General features: G+C 41.4%; 1 protein-coding gene across 1 annotated transcript in view; it reads right to left on the reverse strand.

Annotated features, from left to right (window-relative positions):
- Positions 1–23,586, reverse strand: part of taok1b (TAO kinase 1b) — a 29,586-nt gene continuing 6,000 nt past the window's right edge. Inside the window, exons 2-20 of the mRNA XM_018730650.2 lie at positions 12,497–12,736; positions 12,160–12,231; positions 11,389–11,490; positions 10,898–10,943; positions 10,078–10,174; positions 9,741–9,854; positions 9,381–9,472; positions 8,270–8,363; positions 7,841–7,922; positions 7,132–7,299; positions 6,654–6,860; positions 6,345–6,485; positions 5,501–5,737; positions 3,864–3,992; positions 3,544–3,747; positions 3,127–3,366; positions 2,785–2,997; positions 2,397–2,579; positions 1–2,043 (exon numbers count right to left, since the gene is read on the reverse strand). Of these exons, the coding sequence (XP_018586166.1) occupies positions 1,510–2,043; positions 2,397–2,579; positions 2,785–2,997; positions 3,127–3,366; positions 3,544–3,747; positions 3,864–3,992; positions 5,501–5,737; positions 6,345–6,485; positions 6,654–6,860; positions 7,132–7,299; positions 7,841–7,922; positions 8,270–8,363; positions 9,381–9,472; positions 9,741–9,854; positions 10,078–10,174; positions 10,898–10,943; positions 11,389–11,490; positions 12,160–12,231; positions 12,497–12,628 (3,087 nt within the window). The 5' untranslated portion in view covers positions 12,629–12,736 and the 3' untranslated portion in view covers positions 1–1,509. The remainder of the gene's footprint in view (positions 2,044–2,396; positions 2,580–2,784; positions 2,998–3,126; positions 3,367–3,543; positions 3,748–3,863; positions 3,993–5,500; positions 5,738–6,344; positions 6,486–6,653; positions 6,861–7,131; positions 7,300–7,840; positions 7,923–8,269; positions 8,364–9,380; positions 9,473–9,740; positions 9,855–10,077; positions 10,175–10,897; positions 10,944–11,388; positions 11,491–12,159; positions 12,232–12,496; positions 12,737–23,586) is intronic.

The following is a 23,586-nucleotide window of genomic DNA, read 5'->3' on the forward strand; positions in this document are numbered from 1 at the left end:
GGGAATTTGTAAATATATTTGCAGAGGCCATGCAGAAACTTACAAGATACAACTTGAGGCAGCTCAGATGGAAATCTGATCTCTCAATTCCTAAAATTACACTGTTTCCATTTCAATGATCATAAGGAGACTTTGCAGCCATACTGGACATCCTGGACTCCAACCCTGTGTCTGTGTGCTACCTTTCTGAGAACTTCCTGCTGTATTCCCTCCAAACCTTCAGTGCTCATCTGTTCCCTGTGCAAAGCATACCCCTTGCTCAGGCACTTACACCCCCTGATACTGGCTGAATCAAAGACCAACGCTGTTCAACCACTTATTCCCCTGCTCCCACACGCTACCTGTGGTCCATGTGCTTGCTGTATCGCTAAGGTTCTGTGCTACCTACCAGGTCACCTGTTACTTCACTTTCTCCATCTGAAATACTTGTGTAGCTGCTGCTGTAATAAGCTTAGAATCTTCCTGCTCTGGGACATAAACAGAGCCTGATGAACCTGCCTTCACATCATCAACTGCCATCTATCCCCCCGCCAGATTGGTTACATCATTTAAAAAGTGTTTATAAATCATTTAAAAGATGTTTAAAAAGTTTTTTTTTTTTTTTTTTTATAAAAGTGTCTTTACAACCAAACATCTGTAGTGTGATCACATAGGTCACTGTTTGGCTAAAATGACCAGAGAGAATAGCACTCAACTTCACACTTGGCACCAAGATACAAAAAAAAAAAAAAAGTTTGATTTTTAGGTAAACATAGCATATATCAGGCTTCATAAATATGACTGGTTTTACTTGTTCATTTCAATTCTCTGAATAGATGCTAAATATTAATGTAACTTTCTGGATTATTTGACATTTATATATACGTGCAACTAAGTAAAAAAAATAAAGTCTTTGCATTCAGTGCTTCCACCATAAGGACTGTCTTATGTAGCATAAAAATCATCTCTAACATGTACTGGAGGCCATATGCTGTTATAGGAATTGCAGTGCATTATGGGTTTCTTGTTCAGCTATAGTACTCACTCATCATAGCTATGAAAAATCACTGTGGGAGGAAGGGACAATTTTAGATCACCCTTCATATTATCTTTAAAACTTACATGCTGGAAAATTGATGCCTTGAAAATGTAAAACATTTTACTCAAAAGACAAAGAAGCTAACTAAATCCGACTGTAGGCCAACGCACATAAGGTGTTCATATCAATCTGGGGGGTGGACACCGCAACATTTGTGCTACTCACAGTATCGTCAGGATGCTCAGTCTTTAGGATTCCACAAATACCATGGCAGGTGTGTGCATGTATGTCTGTACACGGTGGGAACACACCAAAGCCTAAAAGGTCTCTCACCTCCACATTATGTACAAGATGTGGGCCTGTGCCTGAGTGGGTATGAGATCAAAGGACAAAAGAGAGGAGGGTACAAAGGGGCAGGGTTAGGAAACTGGGTTAATGAGAGACAGAAAGTATGGAAGAAGAGCATGAGGGCCCCAGCAGGCAGAGCGGGCCTATGTGAAGGACAGGTGTGAACCGTTGGATATTTGTGAGGTGATGCTGGTGCTCCTGCTCATCCCCTGCTCAGTGCGCCCCCCAGAGGATGTCCTCCTCAAAGCCTGGGGGCTGTTCCGTACACCCTGCACAGACCGTGGCCCTGCCCCTAGGGCTCCCGTTGAAGGGTGCCCCCAGGGTGGGGTGCCACCGAGACCGCCACTGCTCCCTCCACCCCCTTGGCCCCAGGCCTGCTGTGGAGGGGTCCCGCTTTGGGAGGAGTGTTGGTGGTGGTGGTGGTGGTGGTGGTGGTGGTGATGGTGGTGGTGGTGACTACTGCTGCGGTGGCTTGGACCTACTCCTCCTCCACCACTGGCAGCACCTGGGAAGCTGTGGCTGAAGGCATCAGTGGAGAGGCTGGACAGCACCATGTTACTGAAGCCGAGACGCATGCTTTCTGAGTCAAAGGCTTCAATCTCGCGGGCCTGGCGCTCCAGTAGGGTTCTGATGCGCTCTGAGCGTTCATTCTGCAGAGCCAACATCTCCTCCTCTATCTGTGGGATGAAAGTCAGCGAGATGGAGAGATTCGTGGAGCATATCAAGAGCAGCTCCATCTCTTATTTTTACTGATAATCTAATAAAATGTTAATCCAGGTTACTGTATTTCATACATCTGCCAAAACTCAATGCTTTCTAAGAAACAAAAGATCACCATTAGCTTCCATGAAGATCATCTGGTTTTTTCACTGAGCCACATTTATTAAGTTAATACACAAATGTCAGAAGCGCACATATTCAATACTGGCTGTCACAAAACTGCTGCCAACAAAAGAACCACCAAGGCGGTGTGGTGCTTTGGCTTCTGGCCCTAAAACACTCCCACCAAAGGTCTAATCATAGCACCCACCTTCTGCTCGAGCAGGGCCCTGCGGAGTGACACTCTCTGCTCCAAGTCTTTTCTTTCACGGTCATGCTGTGCATCTGTCTGCATCTTGATCTTGCTCTGGTAGGCATTGAGCAGCTCCAGCTCCTGTTGCAGCTGCATCCGCAGCACCTTGCACTCTGCCTCCTGTGCCTCGTCCAATCGGAGCTGGAGTGTGGGGAGGAAGAGCAAGGAAGACAAGGGGGCAACATAAGAAACGGCAAGTCCAGCAGAGAGAAGGATGTGAGGTGTGGCCAAGGAGGTAGAGGAGAAAATCCAATTTTTCAAGTATCACCTGAACAAAACAAAAAAGCTCAACCACTCATCATCAGTGTAGGTCTTAATGGGCCCACCCCAGCCCTTCATGACTTACAGCCTGTGTGGACAGCATTTCATTGATGGAGTGGTCATATTGCTCAGCAAGGATGGCCAGCTTCCGTGTCTGCTCCTCCTTCAGCCTCTTCAACACAGCTTTGTGGTCTGCTTTGGGGGTGCTCTCTAGAAGGTGGTTCCTTAATGCCTTGTACTGCCGAGTCTGGATCTTACATGTGTCCTGGAACTGCTTCTTGATCTGCAGCTCTTTGGACTGAAGATATTAAGGGAGGAGATGGCAGTAGGGAGAATATGAGAGTTTAATTCTAGGAAATGAAGGTTTAATAGGGTGAGGTGCACCCCGATAAATGCAAAGTAAATACAAGAATGGAAGATGGATCACCTTGAGGCTCTTAGGCTGCTGCCGGACCTCCATAACATGCTTACGGCGCAGCTCACGCTCGCGGCGCTTGTTATACTCATTCTGGTTTGTGAGCTCTGTCTGGTGCTGCACACGGATCAGCTCTGCCCGCATGCGTTGTACAGAACTCAGCTGCCGAAACTCCAGCTCTTGCATTGACTCGTGATGGCGAAGTAACATGGCATGCTCTAGGTCTTTCTGTGTCTGGCGCTTGTTTAGCTCCTGTCAGAGAGGAAAGTGAGGTAAGAAAGACCATGAGAAGGGTGAGAGAAACAGATCGACTTGGAAACCGTAAAGGAAGGACAAGTATGCAACTTGAGATCGGGAGAGGAAACTGAGGAAAAGAAAGACCTCATCACAGATCCAGGAAGCTGCATAGTGCTCAGGGTCCCAGCTCACCTCACGCACAAGGTCTTGCTCCACATTATGGCGGGCGATGAGGATGCGTCTTTTGAATCGCCGGCACTCAAGTTCCAGGTACTGGCGCTGCCGCCGCAGGAGGTTTGCCTCCTCCTCAGCCTGGAAGTGCTGGAAATTCTCTTTCTGTTTGGACAGCCATTCTTGCTTCTCTTTCTTGGGTGTGGATTGGTTCTCATTCAGCTCCTGGGAAGAAGGCAATGACAACAGGTCTGAGGGCTGTTAAAGCGGTTAGGAATGCAAGCCCATGTTGTTGTGCCTGCCTGCACACATATGCACGGGGGCGTGCTGTGTCGTTGTACCTCCTTGAGCTGCTCCTTACGTAACTTATACTCTCGCTTTTGTGACTCCAAGAAGCTGGCAAGCTCCTTCTTCTGCTGAGCCTGTATGTGCTGCTGGAACTTCTTCTCATCGTTGGCAAAAGTCTTGGCCTGCAAACACACAAGGAGGGGACGGCAGGTGTGGCCGAGCAGCAGGAAAAGAGAGAGAGAGAAAGGACCAAGCAACAGACATACCAGGAAAAAGACACACACAGGGGGGCAGAAACAGTTAATACAAAACCACACTGAATGCAAGGCATTTAAAACAGAGAATTATATTTTATAATACAGAGGAACCAACCCCACCTATGACTTCATTAAATATAAATCACATAAAACTTTTTCTAATTATTTAAGAAATTGCACACATGTAACAAGCTTCACGTATTACATAGGGTCACAGTATATCGGCAAGACCCATGGTAGGCTTAGATACAAATATCTCGAAAATTGACCTAAACATGTTTCCAGAAATTCCAGAAAAAATTTCTAAATATCTCGAAAAAAAATTCTCTAAATATCCTCAAAAATGCCTAAATACCTATATTATTTGAAAGATTATGTGTTGTCTATGAAAGGATAAGACAAACGTGTAAAAATGGTTTTATTACGTACTTGAAATGGCTTGAATCTCAGAGCTTTCATGTTTGATTCAGATTCCAGTGTACCAGTGGGTTGACAGAAAACTTAAAGTGTGTCGAATCCAAAGCAACAAAGAACATGTTTACAGAGGCTGGCTATTGTCGGATTTATACACTAAGGTTCAGCATTCGACCAATCATTACCGATAGCCTAATAATCATTACAGCAGTAGTCAATGTAAATGCTTAGTGGACAACTCGATTGAGTCCTGTTCTAACGACTTAACTCGTAGCATCAATACCACCTCAGTGCAACCTGCTAGAACCTCATGCTGTTGCTTGCCAAACATGGTGGCCAGTAACAAGAAAACCCTCTCAAAAACCCTGGAGCTTTGAGACGATCTAAAAGAGACACCACTTTGTTTTCCCTCACTGCTGTACTAGTACTGGAAGTTTGAGCTTCGGGGGTTTGTCTGCTGTCACGATCCGTATCCTCCATGTTGGATTGCACCAAGCATTGTGGGATACATTATTAAATAGTAAAGTTGCTGGATTATTACCTTGCCGGCTCAGTAAAACCAACGGAAATGCAGAGAAACCCTCAAAGTAGACTCAAAACTATGCTTCATTTTTCTAAATATCCCAGGATATCAGTTTTTTCTAAATATCTCCAAAAATATCCGGATATTTGTATCTAAGCCTAACCCATGGTCCAGTATTTTACCATGTCCACAATTCTGATAACTGCAAACCACACACACACACACACACACACACACACACACACACACACACTTTCTGAACCGCTTGTCCCATACAGGGCCGCGGGGAACCGGAGCCTACCCGGCAACACAGGGCGTAAGGCCGGAGGGGGAGGGGACACACCCAGGACGGGACGCCAGTCCGCCGCAAGGCACCCCAAGCAGGACTCGAACCCCAGACCCGCCGGAGAGCAGGACCCGGTCCAACCCACTGCGCCCCCCTAACTGCAGACCATACAGAAGAATAAACAAGAAAGAAAAAGGAGGGCTACGCTACATCTTTCTCCATGGTGGCCTGGTGCTTTTTGACCAGCTTCTCCAGCTCAGCAGCAAAACTGTTCCTCTGGGTCTCCAGCTCCTTGTCCAGCCGTAGCCGGTGTTCATCCATTTCAGCCTTCAGCTTATTCTCCAGTGCCATCAGTTGCTTCTGGTTTTGTCGCCGCATGCGCTTGTAGCCGGACATCTGCTCCCGCAGTTCTGAGTCCTGCTCATGCTCTTGCATCTGCCGTGTTACCTAGGAAATGCAGAGGATGGGTACACGTTAAGAGAAATGCACAAACCGTTCTGGTTCCATCTCACACCTATCCTTCTCCTGTACAACCTTTTGTTCCCCCCATCCAGTCAATAAGACAAGCTGTGATGTACACTGAGTTTCAACTGAGACAGACGCAAGTAAGAAAGGAAGGGAAGGAGAATAATTAAATTTTACTGGGAGCAAACTAAGAGAAGATAGTTATAGCTTCAGAACAATTTATTTTCAACTGAAACTTGGCTTGTCAGGAAAGAAGTCTGGAAAATTAAAGCACACTGCTATATATTAATACAACGTCATGTCACTAGAAACATGACTTTTTATATATATATATATATATAGTGTGTGTATAAGTAGTAGCACTATGCAACATTTATATAAATTTATAAAATGTGATCATAACAGGTCAAACAGCCCAAAAAGGAAATGGGAGAGGTCCTTCATATTGGTAAACAATGGTGGAACATTAAAGAACTATCATTTTAAGTTTAGGGTTATACTGCAATGGAAGGCGCACAATAGGGAGCTTCTGAGCTGAAAATGGGGCAAATGCGGGGGGGGAAACAGACTCGCAAACATAAGTACTCACCAGGGAGGCAGTCCGAATGGTTGCAAAGTGCTCTCGGTTTCGGTAGGGCTTTTGCCGGGGTGTCTGTGCCGGTGGTGGCTGTGGCTCAGAGGGTCTGCTTCGGGGATCTGGGTTATCATGATAACTTTCCTCCTCCTCTTCCTAAAAATAAAATGACAGTACAGATCCTTTGTGCCTAACTGAGAATGGGGGCGTATACAACAAATTCAATGTATGAACTATACTGCCTTCTACTTTTCATTTAAGTATCTGATATGAATTCAAGTAGGAAATGTGAGGAAAAAGTAAAGGAAGACAGACTGAACCCACCGGCTTGAGATGGATGACAGAACTGTTGGACATGACTGTGTGGTCACCCTCCATCAGCTCCAGCTCACTGTGGTCATCAGCTGCGGCATCTGGCAAACTGTTGACAGAGCTGCTTTGGGAACTGGCACTGATGGACATGCTGGGGATGGACTGATTGCTGCCCACACTGCTCACTGTGCCTGTCCTGCCCGCCCCATGCTCTGGCTCCTGTGAATTCAAGTATCAAAGGTCACACCACAGAGCATCATTGCAGACTCACAGAGTAGTCTTGAAGCACGCTCAGATGGAAAAAGCTTTTACACTATCTAGCTGTTCAAATATATTACAGGACTCATCAAGCAATAAGACTGGAAAGGATCAAATTCTTATTAAGGTTCTACAGTCCACTTTCAGTGACAAGCAGACAGTTGAGAACCAGTTGGAACCAAGAGCAGAAAAACACTAAAAAATTAATGAAGAAAAAGTGATGGTAACAGACCTCCTCCCCATCAGGGGCTTCTGCCACAGGTCCATTGTGGGCCTCTTGAAAGAGAATCTTCTTCATCTTGCGATACTGCAGGTTGTCCAACTCACGCACTGCATCTTTGGTCCGTTGGATAAGGTCTGTCAACACTGTTTCAGGCCGCGCCCGCAGGACAAAGGCATGCTGGAAGATTGGGTGGGTGAGGGAAGGAGGCAGGCAAGTTAGTTTTGAGGAAAAAAGTAGAGCAAATATTGGAACAAACTATCTTCTGAAGCTTATGTAAAAACATCAACCAACCTTGCCATCATAAAACTGAAGATTCAATTGAAGGAAAGATCAGCTGTTCATTAAACATGCTTTTACATCAATTATAGCACTACCATGTATAATTTGTTTGAACTTTCAACTTCATGTAACAAAACCGGATTAGTAGGCAATCTAACGTGTTCAATGATTTGAATGACATTCTAATTTTTAAGGTTTAAAACTGTATCCAAAGTACATTTTAAAATAAGTGAAATGAGGTACGCAAGGTAAATCTTCATGATTTATTTTAATATTTTTAGTATCATTTCCTTCCTTCGTGCAAAGACATGGCAATATTGACTCAGATTCATCATCAAGACAAAAACTTCTGTTCAAGAGAGGTTGCACAGCTGTTTACCCAGCAGATATGCTTCACCCACAATAGCACTGTGTCCACTTTGACAGCACAGAATCTGACCTTTAAGAGCTCCTCAGAGTCCAATCTGTCTTGAGGGATTTTCTGAAGACATGAATCTACAAAGTTTCTAAAGTAATCTGACCTGGGGGGAGAGAGAGAGAGAGAGAGAGAGAGAGAGACACAAAGAGAATTAAAGAGGCCATAAATGTATGTAAAAGTTGTCACTTCAACAAAACATGTTACAATTATAAATATGTTTTTTTTTTAAATGAGATTAATCAGCAACTAAACCTGAATGGCCTTCTTTCTAAATTAAAAATTATAGACAGGACAGTGAAGATCTTACTGGTCAATTCTGCTGTGCATAACTTTACAATAACAACTTCTAATAATGTTTTGTTGTCCACAGCATATTTACATGTTACCCATGTGTGACCAAGAGAAATACAATTAACAGAAAGTAAAAGCTGATTAAAAAGTCATACTCACCATTCAGTTGACTGCAGTGTGGGGCTCTCATTCTGCGCTATGTGATATAAGGCACTCATTGCATTCATGTTGAAGAGAGGGGGCTTTCTCTCCGCTGAAAACAGAAAGCAGAGAGGAGAAGGGAGTTAGGTACAAAATCATGGGCACCAAAAAACTGGGTTTCAGTCAGAATTATTTATTAGTTATTCATTAAGTATGAGAGCTGCCCACATTCTAAATTTCATTATAAAGAGAACTGACAAGAACTTTCACTGTCTTAGAAGTCTTATCAGTGATAGACTTTCAGAATATACATTTATTCATTCAGCAGCTTCTAATGAACACTATTGCAGTAATATAAACCCATACCTTATTCACCCAAGGTGACTTACAATGCTAGATACACTTTTTACAATGAGTCACTCATCCATCTGTCAGTGAAACACACTTTCACTCTGTCACATACAAAGACAGACAGACAGACAAACACAATGAGTGATTTCAGAGTCATCAATCCACCTGAACAGCATGTCCTTGGACTGCGGGAGGAAACCCACACAGATACAGGGAGAACATCAAACTCCACGCAGAATGAGTGGGGACCGAACTCATGTCCTCTCGCACCACCCAGGCACTGTGAGGTAGCAGCAGTACTTACTGTGCTGTCATGCCGCCCTCTTCTATTTGATAGCTGTTAGGAGCTCTCTGGTTCTCAAAGTACCCATTATCCAGTGTAAGACTAAGTTTCACATTTACATTTATTCAGTTAGCAGATGCTTTTCTCCAAAGCGACGTACATCTCAGAGAAAATAGAATTTGTGCAATTTGTGACAATTTTATAAGAATTCTTTGCCACAGACAAGAGTTGACTAGACAGTGCAGTCTGCAAACTAACCAGATGAATGTGTATCATAGACATTGACTGCAAATACACAGTGAATCACAAAGTACACAAAGAGGCAAAGAGGAAAGCAAAAGCTCGCAAGGGAAACTGAGCCAAGTAAAAAGAAAGTTAAAGATAAGCAATGACAAGAAAACTGGAAGAATGATGGCAAAGAGAGAAGCACTAAATTACAGCAATGCTACATTAAATAAACTCCAAGATCTCTGAGATATATCCACCCATGCTTACCTAACTCAATGCAAGTGATTCCCAGAGACCAGATGTCCACCTTTCCATCATACTGGCCCTCATCCATAGCTAGAATCACTTCAGGGGCCATCCTTACATCATGGAAAAAATATTAAATAATTTACTGGATGGGAACACAGAAGTACTTCAGGTGAGCAGCTACAAAGTATGAAACTGTATGCAACATGCTATGACAACAAAACTGGACAACACAGTCACAAAGATAGGCACTCAAAGTGAGGGCAAAGAACATGTGCACAAAAGCATATGTGCAGGCAGACTGAAGCTGTGGTTCTTAGCTTGACAGCAGTCTTGTGTCCTACAAAAGAGGCTGGTATAAATCAGCAGGCCTCTGCTTACCAATATGGTGTGCCCACAAAGGAGTTGGCAGGAGAGGCTATGGAGGCAGAGCCAAAGTCTGCCAGCTTCACCTGTCCTGGTTCTGTCAGCAGGATATTGCCAGCCTTGATGTCCCTGCAGAAATGAGCAAGACATTAAGAGAGTGAGAACAGAGAATGAGACTAATGGTGTAATATACCAGCTCTTTGCATGAAACACAGTAAAAGAAAAAAACAGTTCAAGTCAATATCCACTACAGCATTCTTCTGATGCTTGTAAGCTCTGAAGAAAAAAAAAAATAAAAAAATGTCCCTGAACACACAGACCCAAAAAAAAAAAAAAAAAACAAGCTGCCCACCTGTGAATCATATTGTGTGAATGAAGGTAGGCCAAGCCCTGTAGTGCACCATGGGTAATTGCTGCTATCTCCAGTTCCTGAAGAGGCTTTTTATGCACTGAAAACACCAAATGAAAACAAGAAATTTTACAGTCATAAAAAAATTATAGATTTTTTTTTTTTTTTTTAACTTCCATCTTAGCAAAAACAACAATGTATGTCCAACACAGTCTCCTGTCCTTTAATGCCCTGTACAGAGCCAGTGATGTCCTTCACACATCAACCACTGTGGCAGAATACTACTATACAGAAATACATCAGTAAATACACTACCACACCGTATATGAAATAGTGAACAGCTCAGAAATAACTAAGCAAGATTACAGAAAATGGGTTTGATTTACAAAGACCTTGCTCAGAAATGCCAAAAAGACAAATTTTTCCAAATAATTTGGGAATGTACTCCAATACATACACTCTGAAGTACGATAATTTTTTAGGCTCTACACTGACCATGCAATGTAGATCTTGCCTCAAAATATGGAATCTGTATAGTAAAACTCTGCATTGTTGTCATTTAATACTGGAAAAGTCACAACTATTCACATCTAAAGATCACATCTTTTGGAAGATATTAGGGCTGACTGGCACCTGAAATGAAAATTGTAAATAATCTGAGATAATTTCTTCTTTCATGTAGATCTTAAAACATAAGCCAATAATTCAAGATTAAAGCCGTGTTGCACAAACTTGGTTTTAGCTGTCTAGCTGTTATTCTTAAAAAACACTTAAATGAGGAAAAACAAGTGTTTAAATATACATTTAAAAAAAAACTGCTCACCCTCCAGAAGGTCAGATGCAGAACCTAGACAGTACTCCATAACCAACTGCTCAGAGAAGATAAAAATTCAGTTACAAATTCCAAATGAGAAACATCACATAAGTGCAGTAGTTCCAAGACCACTGTTACTGTTAAATTGACAAGACTTTTCAATTTCACTGATTTCTTTTTTACATGCTATTTCTCACTTTCCTGCTGCAGCCCATTAGTATATCTTGAAGGCTTCAAGAATTGTTAAAGCCAAGTTGCTCTAGGCTAAAACAAGAAATCACGACAATCAGAATTCTTTAACTGCTACACAGATAATTATTTTACTGAAATAGAAAATAAGTATAAATAAAACAGTTGCAAGCTCTTCTACTGTGAATAAAACAGCAGAGACAGGTAATACACCGCTACCTGTTTTTCCATTAGGGGCACTAGATCCCCTCATTCACTGTCTGGGATATTTATCATTATTGCTTTCTGCTAAATAGTGTAGCTGAACTCACCCAGGCTGTGTGCTCCCGCAGGTAGCAGCCCTTGTACTGGATGCTGTTAGGGTGCTGTATTCTTTGTAGGAACTTGACCTCCTTGATGATGTCTTGCCATTTCTTTGAGGAGGGAAAAGATGAGGTGAAGTAGAAATAACTATCACAAAACTATGCTCCACTGACAAAGGCAGGCATGTTTTTGACAAAAACAGGACATCCAACTGTAAAATACTATTAACACTGTTAAGAGAGGAGGAGGGGAATTTAGGAAAATTTCCAGTCTTACTGTTGGATAAATAGTAATACTGCCAACAATACATTACATTTGTGATTATATAAACTTTACATATTCTTTTAACAAATTGTGGGCAGCATGCGGCAATACTGTCCCAACAACATGAAGCCGAGTTCTGACTTTCACCAGAGGCCTGGCCACATAAAACTCCTCTTTACTGGAATTAGGTCTAATCTGATTAATGCTAATCTTCAATTTTAACTACAGCAGCAAGAAGAATCCTTTGAATATTCACCTCCTAGTTTTATATGAGCGTTCCTGTACATTTCTGTCTCATTAAGTCATAACCGCATAGGAAAAATAAGGGAAAATGACAAGCCTTTCTACAGATTATACTGAGCTGATGGCTGCAAAACAGGTTCAGTTTTCATCCCTCTAAACACCCATTGAATTTCACCCCATATGTTCAGACCAACTAAATTCAAAATATGAATGAAACCAGTAACAATGTGGGGGCACAGGAGGATATTTCTAAATCAGTATGCACTGCTCACCTCATTGGACTGTTTCCCACTGTAGGACATCTTCTTGATAGCCACAACCTCTGTACTGCGCACATCCCGTGCCTGGAAAACCACAGAAGCAGTCAGGGCAACAGATTTTAAACTCTTACAATTATTAGGCAAAGCCTGAGCTGGTTGAGCACAAGAATGAACATCGATAAATGGTTCAATCATGAACATGCAGATCAAGACATCTGCTACAGATTACATCTCCCAAAAAATTGGCATTTAAACTGAGTTAATGGAAGACTAAATAACAATAGATGTAGCAGGATGATAACCAGCTATAAGAAAACCGCACAGTCAATCAGGACACTGGTACACTTACGAAGTAGACAGCGCCAAAACTGCCATGGCCAATCTCACGCAGGTCAGTGAAGAGCTTCTCAGGGTCTTCCTTAAAGAACAGCTCTGCGATCTCGGGGTCCTTCAGGCTCCCTGCCCTGCTGGTGGAGGGCATGCTGGGAGCCCACTACCGCCGCAGGGGACTATCTGGGCCTGCGACTTTGCTGCAAAGGCCTCCGCCTCTGGCTCATCTGCAGCAGGGCTGCCTTGTACACATAGGAACCTGGAGGTTCAAAAAGAAAAAGACTAATCCACAATCAAATCAAAATTAATGTAAGACAAAGATACAAGAAAGGAAAATGAAAGAGTGGAGCTCACATCACAACATTGCTCACTGGCTTTAGGTGACTACTGAAATGGCCCCTGGTATACACCTCCAGACCCAGGCAAGGTCAGTTCCCACAGAAGACATAGTATCAGTTTCAAGTCTTTAAAGTTAGACTGGACAGTAGAACATATGATCCAAGAGAATGGAGCTGGCGAGTCTGTGAAAGCTGGATGAGAGGAGATACCATACTAAGAGAGGACCGCAAGAGCCATGCGATTCACTGGGGCATCATTTGTGGACCACTCATCTTAAGAGCAAATCAAAGTGCTGACTGAGACTCTTCGCCAACTCAAGACACACTGAACCCTAGACATGACCGACTCGGGCCAAAGCTCCCACAAACACAGCATTGTACTATGACCTCAGTCCCTGTGTATTTGCCAAGTGCAGCTGGGTGGTTAGGAGGTGGATGGTGGTGACTGGTGGTGACAGGAGAGTTAGAGATTTTGAAATGTCTAGAGCAGTTGAGTTGAGCAAAGTTCCAAGTGAGACGATTTCCATCAGCATTACCAGCAAATTTAGAGATCAGTCAAAATGTCCATGAAGGATATCTGAACACACCTTTGTCTCGGCACAGTACAGTCAATCAGGAAGTTGGCTGATATGTAAATGTGTCCTAAGTGAGCTAAGATGCCTTTCCTTCTCTATACTGCTCTACAACACCTGTCTCCTTCCCCCTCAGGGGTACACCAGGGGCTCCCCATGTAAATTTAACCAATTTGATTAATAATCAACATCCTACATAGTCTGGTGCCTAGATATCTGTTGTCACAAGATCCACCGCTTTTAATTCTTTCAAACCTAAAACCTTAAATTTCACTTGTTTGCTACTGTGACCGTGGTTTTGTAGTATCTATAGTACACTAGACACCACAATAATCTTAAAAGTACTCCAGGTTTTGTCTAAACATGAAAATATACCTTCTGTCTGTTTCTCTGAAATGACTCGGGTATATTTTTGGCAGCTTGACCCACACAGCTATCTTCAGTGAAACGACCAGTACCTCTACCACATTAGCGGAAAATGAAATAATTCAAATTTACCTGACTTCTTTTTCCAAGACAACTTATGATTTACCCTTTATATAGTAGGGTATTACATTAGTATCTGAACACCTCAATACTGAGGTGAAAATCAATATCAACCATGAAAAAACAAAGATGACACCTTGACAGGTTTCATTACTTTATAAAATAACCCTTCTAGAAAGATGTCTACAAAGAGGTGAAACTCAAATTCAAATTTTGTCTCATACACAACCATACACAGTACGACGTGTAGTGAAATGCTTTATACAGCTGTCCGACATAATCTAGAAAGAGAAATAACAGGTACTAAAATCTAAAGAAAAAAATATATACAATCTATTTATGCATATGTAAGACCAAAATATATAAATATCTAATTATAAAAATTTGTGCGGCATAAGATGTAGTACAATATGGTGTTCAACAGCACAATGTAATGTGCAAAAGCGCACAGGTAGTTCAGCTTGAGTTTGTATATGAAATGAAATAGCAGAGGTGGAGTGGTTCCTGGAGGTGACTGGTCTTTAGTCCTAGGTGTTGTATTGGCAGGGGGTGCGGTGGCGCAGTGGGTTGAACCAGGTCCTGCTCTCTGGTGGGTCTGGGGGTTCGAATCCCGCTTGGGGTGCCGTGCGACAGATTGGCGTCCTGTCCTGGGTGTGTACCCTCCCCCTCCAGCCTTACGCCCTGTGTTGCCAAGTTAGGCTATGGCTCCCCGTGACCCTGAATGGGACAAGAGGTTCAGAAAATGTGTGTGTGTATATGTTGTATTGGTTGAGGGCCCGAACAGCCTGAGGGAAGAAGCTCCTCTTCATCCTCTCTGTATTGGCCTTTAGGGAGCAGAAATGCTTCCCTGACTGCAACAGAGAGAAGAGTCCGTTGCTCGGATGGCTGAGGTCTTTCACTATTTTCCTGGCCTTGTTCCAGCATTGCTTATGGGTAAAAAGTGGGCAGGAGAACACACATCACAGAGATTAAGAAACCTTCCTCCAAAAAGTCCTCGGCTAAAGAGAAAATAACTTCATGCAAGACAACTGACAGAACAGTAGAGCTGTCACTTTTCAGTCAAAGGACATGAGTTTAACCTTTACATTCTCCTGTAGTACCATCATCAATGTACTTACCCTGAATTGCCCAGTAAAGTGACCCTGCTGCAAAAATGAGTAAATCATTGTGAACAGCTTACTGTACAAAGCTAACATTGTAAGTTGCCTTGGACAAAGGTGCCAGCTAAATAATTATACTTAGAAGTCTGGTCTTTTGCACTTATTAGCCTAACTGAGAATATCTAATTTTTTTTTCCATGGTAGATTTACTTTACTGAAACAATTACTTAAAACTATATTATAGCTGTTAACCCTTAAATATTTAGTTGCTTCTTCTGAATTAAAGAAATTTCAGTACTTCTATTTTTGACCTGATTTTTTTTTTTTTTTTAAAAACTCTTTACTTTTACTCGAGTAATTTTTTTTCAGAACTAACAGCACCTGAACATCGTGTCTGGCTACTTTACCCATCTGTGGGACCAAGACTAGTAACTGATACAGAAAAGAATTCATTTATAGACAGGAACTGATGTTCTTCCCAGTACATAAATGCAGACAGCTGCTGCCATTACTAATTAACCTGAAAACATAAAAAAACCCCCATTGCACAACGACTGCTGGAAGTACAATGTATCCACACACAGTCCGAAACAGCTTGTCCCCAGCGGGGTCGCGGCAAACCGGAGCCTAACCCGGAAACACAGGGCGCAAGGCTGGAGGAGGAGGGGACACAGCCAGGAGGGGACGCCAGTCTGTCGCAAGGCACCCCAAGCAGGACTCAAACCCCAGACCAACCAGAGAGCAGAACCCGGCCAAACCTGCAGCGCCACCGCGTCCCCCTGTACAACGTATCCAGCTCAGTTACAAATGTGTTAAGATTAAGAACCAAAAAGACTGTATAAAGGTGGGCAAAATGCGTTTAATTTCTGTTAGACGGTGTTGGAATGTCACTGATGCAAAATACTTATTGTATCTTATTGCAGTCCATCCTTGAAACAATGGACTACACGAGGGGAGGCAGTGTCTGTTGCTGTGAAAAACCATCGCTCCTAATGTTTCATATACGTGTACATACAGAGCCATATGTACGCAAATGTTTTACTGAAAACTAAGAAAAAAATGTAGTGACACGTTCAGAAAGCAGCTTGTAAGCTGCATACTATCAGTTGTGCGGCAGTCAGCCATGCCACTCGTGGCACCGACACGACACATTTAAGGCTCATTTAGGACTTAAACGCCATAAGCATTGACGAGTGGAGTCGGCAGGCTTGAGGTCTAAAAACAGGCTCCGTGTCATCAATCCATGAGCTTTATCAATGTGGAGCAACTCAAAAAGTGGTCTGAATCAGCAAGACGCTGTCAAGAGCAGTCTGGTGAACCAGTAATGAAATTTCCCATACCCTAAACAGGTCATCATAAGTAATGAATTGGCAGGCTTCCTTTTTGCCAGTTGTAGCAGTCATAACAATTACCTGGCTTGTGTTGCAGGAGGGAATTAGCCCAAGTGTGTGTGTGATCGCTTCTGTGAAGTTTCAAAACGTCATCTTAAAAATTCCAGCGCAGAACACTGTTATGCTAATGAATTTCGAAACACAATGACAATTTTGTGTAGAAGGGAAAACATTATGTATTGTTGTTTTTTTTTTTTTTTTTTTGAACAGACACTTTTGTCTTAGGTGATTTAGAAAGTTAGATAAGCTTACAATTATGGTGAAACCATATATGCAGAAGGGTGTTCTCACTGCATCATTTCAGGGTAAGTTCTTTGCTCAAGAGAACTACAGGAGTGGGACAGGGACCCTTCAAATTGCTAAGCAACAGCACTAATTGCTGTCCCAGCAGAAAGTGTTCAAATGTTTCAACAATAATTTAAAGAATTTAACTGGAGTTAGTTCTTCAATTAACTCAGCACTTTTCACTTCTTCACAAAAACAGTAAGGCACTGCTCCAGCATTACTACTGGGATAGAGGTGAGTCTCTGGGTCAACTGGAGGTAGTGACAGGTGACAGTTCAGAAAGGCATAGAAAAAAGAGCTCCTATGAGAACTGCAGATGCTGCAATACTAAAGCGATGAAGGAGTGAGCACTAATTGCTCAGATCTGTCTGTGTCATGCTCAGGAATTGTTGCGCATATACCACCTTCACTCATTTCTACCTTCTCTTGGTAGCTGTGACATACTGGCTTTGCTTGGTACAGATTCATAAATATTACATCCCTTTACTGCCCTGGAACGGCGCTCCTCTCCAAGCAGATGGAGCCCTGGCTGAGCCCTGCCCCTGGCCACCCCAGCAAAGTCTGAGCAATCGGCACTAATCAAGGTGTACTTGCTTACTGCAGACCCAGGGTCTCCTGCCCCCCATGCATCTGTCCTACTCAGTTCCACTCCAAAGGGATTAGCCTAATTATTGTTCTCTGTACAGGGGCTGTTTTCACACTGTGCCCTCGAGCAAGAGACTAATTACAACTGCCGATCTCTGTCTGCTCAGACAGCTTTGGCTGCCCACCCTAGCAAGGGGTATCTCATCAAAGTTCAACATGGCATCTTCTTATAGCTGCCACCAGGACAAGGACAGTCCATCCTCAGACATACACTAATGCACAAACGGGGCTACCTTCCTAATCCTACCAACAATATAAACCCAGGACGGACAGGATGTGTATTGTTAAAAATAAGCCAAAGTAACATTCAGACTCTGCTGTGCAGAGCCTGCTTTATTATACCAACAACACAGTGCAATGAAGTTAATTTTTCCTCAGTGAAGCTTCAGTCTGTTGGCAGCATCGTAAAATAGTTTTGGATTAAAAAGAAAAAAAAAGTTCAGGTTCAAGTTCTACATACAACTGTATTTACAGGTTTTTTTTTTTTTATGGTGACATGATTTATCATGGCTTGGCTTCGCAAACAAAGATTTAGGAAGGGGGCTGCCCATGTCTGCTGCAAGCTCGCTGACATAAATTAAGTATTCAGTTATATAGCCTATTCTTTTTGAGGGGGTAATTGTTAAATTAATAAATGTGTAACAAATATCTGATTAAAAGACATCTTACAATGCACATAAATGCATCATAAAAGCGTGATAAAAGATCCCTGTTGCACATAATCAGGAGCAGGGATGGTCAGTGGAGGAAACTTGCCAATTTGCAATTTACAAGAAATACATATCAGATCTTTGCTGCACAATCCAAAACTTAGAAACCAGCTCTATGGGTTGATAGTAGCACAGTCAAATTTCATAAACAGCAAAATGCTAGAAGTGTAGGACTGTTCCACATCCACTACTATTCAAAATTCTGACACCAGAATAAGACAAAAAATTTTTAAATAGTGTAATACATGTGATTTCAATACCAACCCTTAAGATTTGATTTTTAATCATTTCATGATCACAGTTTTCATCAATCACCAGTTAATTATCAATGAAATTAACAACTGTTTGAGACTGAAAATTTGAACCTGAAACATTTGGGTCCAAAGGCAACACCTCTAATCACTTACACTACCAGCTGCCACACACACACATGCACGCACAAAGTAACATCTCATCCGAAAATTAAAGGCTACTTTTCAAATTGTGCCTTCATCTTGCAGGCCCCTCTGACCATGTGGGAGGCAAGTCCTTGATTTCCAGAGTCTTGCTCAGATGATCAGCTCCAGACAGAGCTGATGCTCAGATCAGAAGATCCCTGGCATACCCTCTCTTTGACATTTCCAGGCCTATGGAACCTTGTTCAATCCCAATGGGCGCAACGTGGGGTAAGTAAACTGCTCTTGGTGGGGAAACAACTCACAGATATGCTTGATTCATAGCCTACGTTCATAAGTCTAAAAATTCTCAATGGCAATACTTAGATTTTTTAAATATCCACTACCATAATCTTGGGCTACAAATTTGCCTACTGTGATAAGACAAAAATTTGCATACATTCAGGGAAACATGTATAGAAGATTAGAAATACCACAACTGTAGTGTTCTGATGAAAATATTTTCTTTAAAAAAATATTACTTTGACAACATTTATACAAAGTTCTACAGCCACACAAACTTCTAATATATGTGCCTATGAGTGTGGCTTATTAAATGCAGATAAATACTGACAAAGACAAGATACAATTAAGGGAGGAAAAGATGAAGGATTCTAACACATTAATTTGATATGCAGTATTTCCACCTGAAATAAAGTTCAAATAAACCTGGAAAAAGACATAGCTTACATTAAGAAATTTATTAACTAAAAACCCTAATGTGACAGTTCTAAAATGAAAAACATTTTATTATCCAAAATGAGAAAATATACATACCACTAATTCGTGTGTAGAACTGCAAAATTTTTCATACTGACTTGCAGTTATGATTTTAATTCTCCAAAGCACTGATTTAGTCTTTTAGAATTAACACACAAATGCAATGCATAGGAATACTTTTCCCACCTGACATACATTTTGTGGCAAATGAAAAAACTAACATACATATTGGTATCTTTACTTTCCATGAAAGGGTGCATTTAACATGCTGTAACAAAAATAAAATGAAACGCATACCCCATCAACTGTTTCCACACAGCTACAGAATTAAACGTGCAAAAATAGCAAAGATGGTTCATTCATGGTTAATTCCTGTAAACTAGAACCTTGCTATAAACTAAGAAGCCTTGCCCTTGGAATTGCAAGCTTTGTATTTTCAGTAGGCTAAAATGTGCCAGGTTGCATTTTCAAGCGACATTTGCAAGTTTTCAGGCCAGTGGCATGTGCTACCCACCGGTACAGAAGGCAGTGGTACGACTAATCTATTTTTAAATGATAAATGCCAGTGCTACATGAGTAATTTCATTTTACTGAAAATGAGCTTGAACAGACAGTGTTCAATGAAGAACTTTGGATATGGATTTGAATAATCATGTTCATTCAAATCATAATCATTTCAAAACTTTACTTTGGTTACTCTTTTTTCAATTTTATATTAGCTGGCATAGAGACAGTCCCCAGATTACGAACGAGTTCCGTTCCTCAGTCTAAGTCAAATTTTGACGCAAGTTAGGTATGGTGGGTATCTAACGTCAGTTTCTCAAATGTTTGACTTACTATATCGTATATTGTGTACCTTTCTATGCATAAAAAACATTAAACACTTATAGATACACTAAAACATCTTCAATACAATAATACAATGTAATGACACCATGATAATAAATGTAACTACAGTATTTATAATAGAGAGACCGTGCACGTGCAAAACATTGAAGAAACTTATGTTCGCTTTTCCAATGTTTGTTGGCGTTTCACCTTTTTCCGATCACTTTATTATTTCCACTTTAGTTTCAATTGTGATTGTTTTCCTTTTTTGGATGCATCACCACCACTTGCATCACATTTATGCTTTGGTGCCATGGTTAGGAGGGTAAAAACAAAAAGGTTAACGCCAAATACAGTAAGACATGAGACACTTAACAGCAACATGGTCTGACTGAAAAGAACAAAGTCTGTCCTACCTCGGGCTCAGGCGACCACGAGCCGACAAACCGCTGTAGACACGCAATGTTTTGATGTGCATCGTAAATTACCGCCTGTTTGTTATTACAAACCACTGTATATAACTTGAATTTTGACCATAATAAGCATTAAGCTTATTATTTGATGTTTACTTAAGGGTGATAAAAAAAATTAACTTCCGGTCAGTAAGGGGATGGTTCATAAGTAAGTCGGACATTTGTAACCCAGGGACTGCCTGCATTGTTTGCTAATATCTGAACAAATAGTAAAAGCGTATTCCAGTGTAGCACATTAATTACTGAAAGGCAAGACTAATATGTTGAAGATGTGTGGAATTTTATTCAAAGCATTAAACACAAGAAACATGAAAAACATTAAAATCATAAGTCTTTGCATTTGTACAATTTTATTTAATAACATTCCTATTTCTCCCACTCAGATGCACTATGAAGGTGGGTTTTAAAGACTCTAATGCATCTAATCACAGGCACAACTGCACAATTTTGACTGTTTCCTCCCATCTCAGTTATAAGCAGCAGTATAATGCATCCATTTTCGTCCAAGATAACTCTCAGTATCAGGAATGACACTTCACAATACATTTCGGTGCTTTTATTACAAAGTAGCAATCATGCGGTACCCCACCTCACAAAAACATCCTGCTTTACATTCAGTAAACGCAGTTTTTCCACAAGCACTCAAATCAGTTGAAATCCCCACTGTACTCGACAACAGCCACCACACCTACTCGCGCACACTGCAACACAGCCGCCAACGCACAGCAAGAGCAATCCTAATGAAGTATTCCCCACTAAGTAAAATGTGCTTCCCTATCAATAATGCCAAGTTCTGCACACAATAACACAGTAATGTTGGGCCAGCAGGTAGCATGGCAGTTAATGAACTGGACTGGCTACTGAGAGGTTACTGTTTCCAAGTCCCAAAAGATATGGCTTTCTATAACCTCATGAAAGTTACTTTACCTAGAATGCTTCAGCAAAAAGGTATATATAATTATTATTTTATATATACATATACACACACATATATATGTGTGTGTGTGTGTGTGTGTGTGTGTGTGTGTGTAAAAACTATAAAAACCTATCTAAAATATCAATAGCTTTGAAGACTACAACAACTGAGCAAAGCATGTAAAAATCACAGATTTCTACATTGTGGCCACAGGGAAGAATACCTGCATAATACTTTAGTTTCTCATTACTGATCATTTCATACTGACCAAATAAAGTGTGGTCACTGAATCTCTTTTGACTACAAAAAAAGCCTGTGCTGACCACTGGTTTTCTCCCAATGCTCTTTGTGTGACTTCTGCCCACGTTCTGAGCACTTCTTTTGAATTCCGTAACATTGAGCTCCCTTATATAAGCAATCTCTTATTAGATACAAAACCTAAAATTAATTTTGCATGGAAATCTAGGCTGTAGTGTTCCCAGTCAAGCACTGAACTTCCATTAAGAGAACTACAGTGTGTACATCCTGGGAGAGGGTGGGAGGCTGCGATATGGGGAATTGAGGGGAAATGGGGAGGGGTACCAGGGGTGTTGGCTGAAATTCAGCTACTGTGAAGAGATTGGGTTGATAAGGTCCTACTTTATAAAAGCAACACCAAGCACCTATAAACTAAACCAGCTATTACCAAAGCCTTGCCTAAAGTAGGGGAAAAGCCACAAATAGGCATGCAATAGCCATTTTCCAATACGAAGTTTAATCACTTCTGGTTCATATGGTGTATTGTGACTAACTGTACTCAGAATCACACATCTGTATCCAAATCTCTCCTTCTGTTGTAATGTACTCATTGTATTTTTCCTCTTAAAAGTATGTCACTTTGGAGTAATGTAAATGAATACATGTAAATTTAATGCTGTGCCCATGAGCATCTAGCTAGTCAAACGCACCGTTACAGCACCTCTCCTTAAGTGTAGTGGGGGTGTTTTACCAACTTACAAAACACTGGCAAAGCTGTGACAATTATATTGTTAATTACACTACAATATACAACACTGAAATGTAAAGACACAATCTACTTTAAATATACTCTCCTCCTGTAAGGTTTTCTTCTTCCCTTCCCACACGTTTTGCACAATTCCAATTTTCCCAAGGTGATAGTCTCACTTCCAGTCTGCTTATTTTTTTCTAGCCTTAAGCGGAACTTGACCCGCACGCCAAAAGATAACGATTAGAAACAATTTCTTGTGGGATTTCCTTTTGTCTCCGGGAACTGAAATGAGGTGCTATTGTCAGTGCCACAGTAGGAATCAGCTATCAGGGTGGAAATCTGCATACGACCTTAGTGCCGGTAAGGAACTTTTCAATGTGCAAAGTGGAATTGCCATAATTTCAACAAGTCCTCGTCACAAAACCTATAGGTGACACTGAAAAGAAGGATGGACTCCACCATACCAGTGTCACTGGAACTTCCAGAACATCTGTTCTTATTGTTCGGTGGAATGCTTTCACTGATGTGTAATTACATAGCTACGTACGTAGGTCTACCTTTAATTTTGGTCCTGACCAAGCTATCAAACACATGATTAAGATTCATATATGAAAAGTCTTAAATGTCTTCTGTAAAACACCAATGATTTCGAAAGTGTACTGACTGCTGCCTTTATGCTTGTGCCAAAACAGGTTCCCCTTTCATTTCAGGTTATGCATGAGGCATCTGATCCTGCATTTTTTGCATGCAACATACAAAATCATTCCAGCTATTCAACGTATTCTTGTCTAGTTTCATGAACATAAGAATGTGTTCTCTTTCTCTCATACACTAAGGTGGCAGATCACATAGCAGCCTGTTGTTTTACTCCCATTTTTACTTGTTTTTACTCTGAAGGTATGCTGTGTTACCTCAGTTCCCACTACATTCAATAGAATGAAATCACTGAAGTGGTCTGGGGCAATGAATCAAATCTATGCACAAGACACTTGCTGAACAGTGACTTTGGGACTGATTTCTTTTACTTTACTATCTAAAAATGTGGTGCAATACAAAAATGTAGTATTAACTGGAAGGGACAAAGAAAAATTTTGGGTACACAGTGAGTAAGAAAGCACTACTGGGTCTCTTTTACTGGTTGTAGAAATGCTGCTTGCACTTTCCTGCAAACCAACATAGGAAAAATAATTTCCCCACTAATGTCGATGTTATCGCTTTTTTGG

The sequence above is a fragment of the Scleropages formosus genome, chromosome 4 (assembly GCF_900964775.1).
Source record: "Scleropages formosus chromosome 4, fSclFor1.1, whole genome shotgun sequence".
In the NCBI taxonomy this organism is placed as follows: Eukaryota; Metazoa; Chordata; class Actinopteri; order Osteoglossiformes; family Osteoglossidae; genus Scleropages; species Scleropages formosus.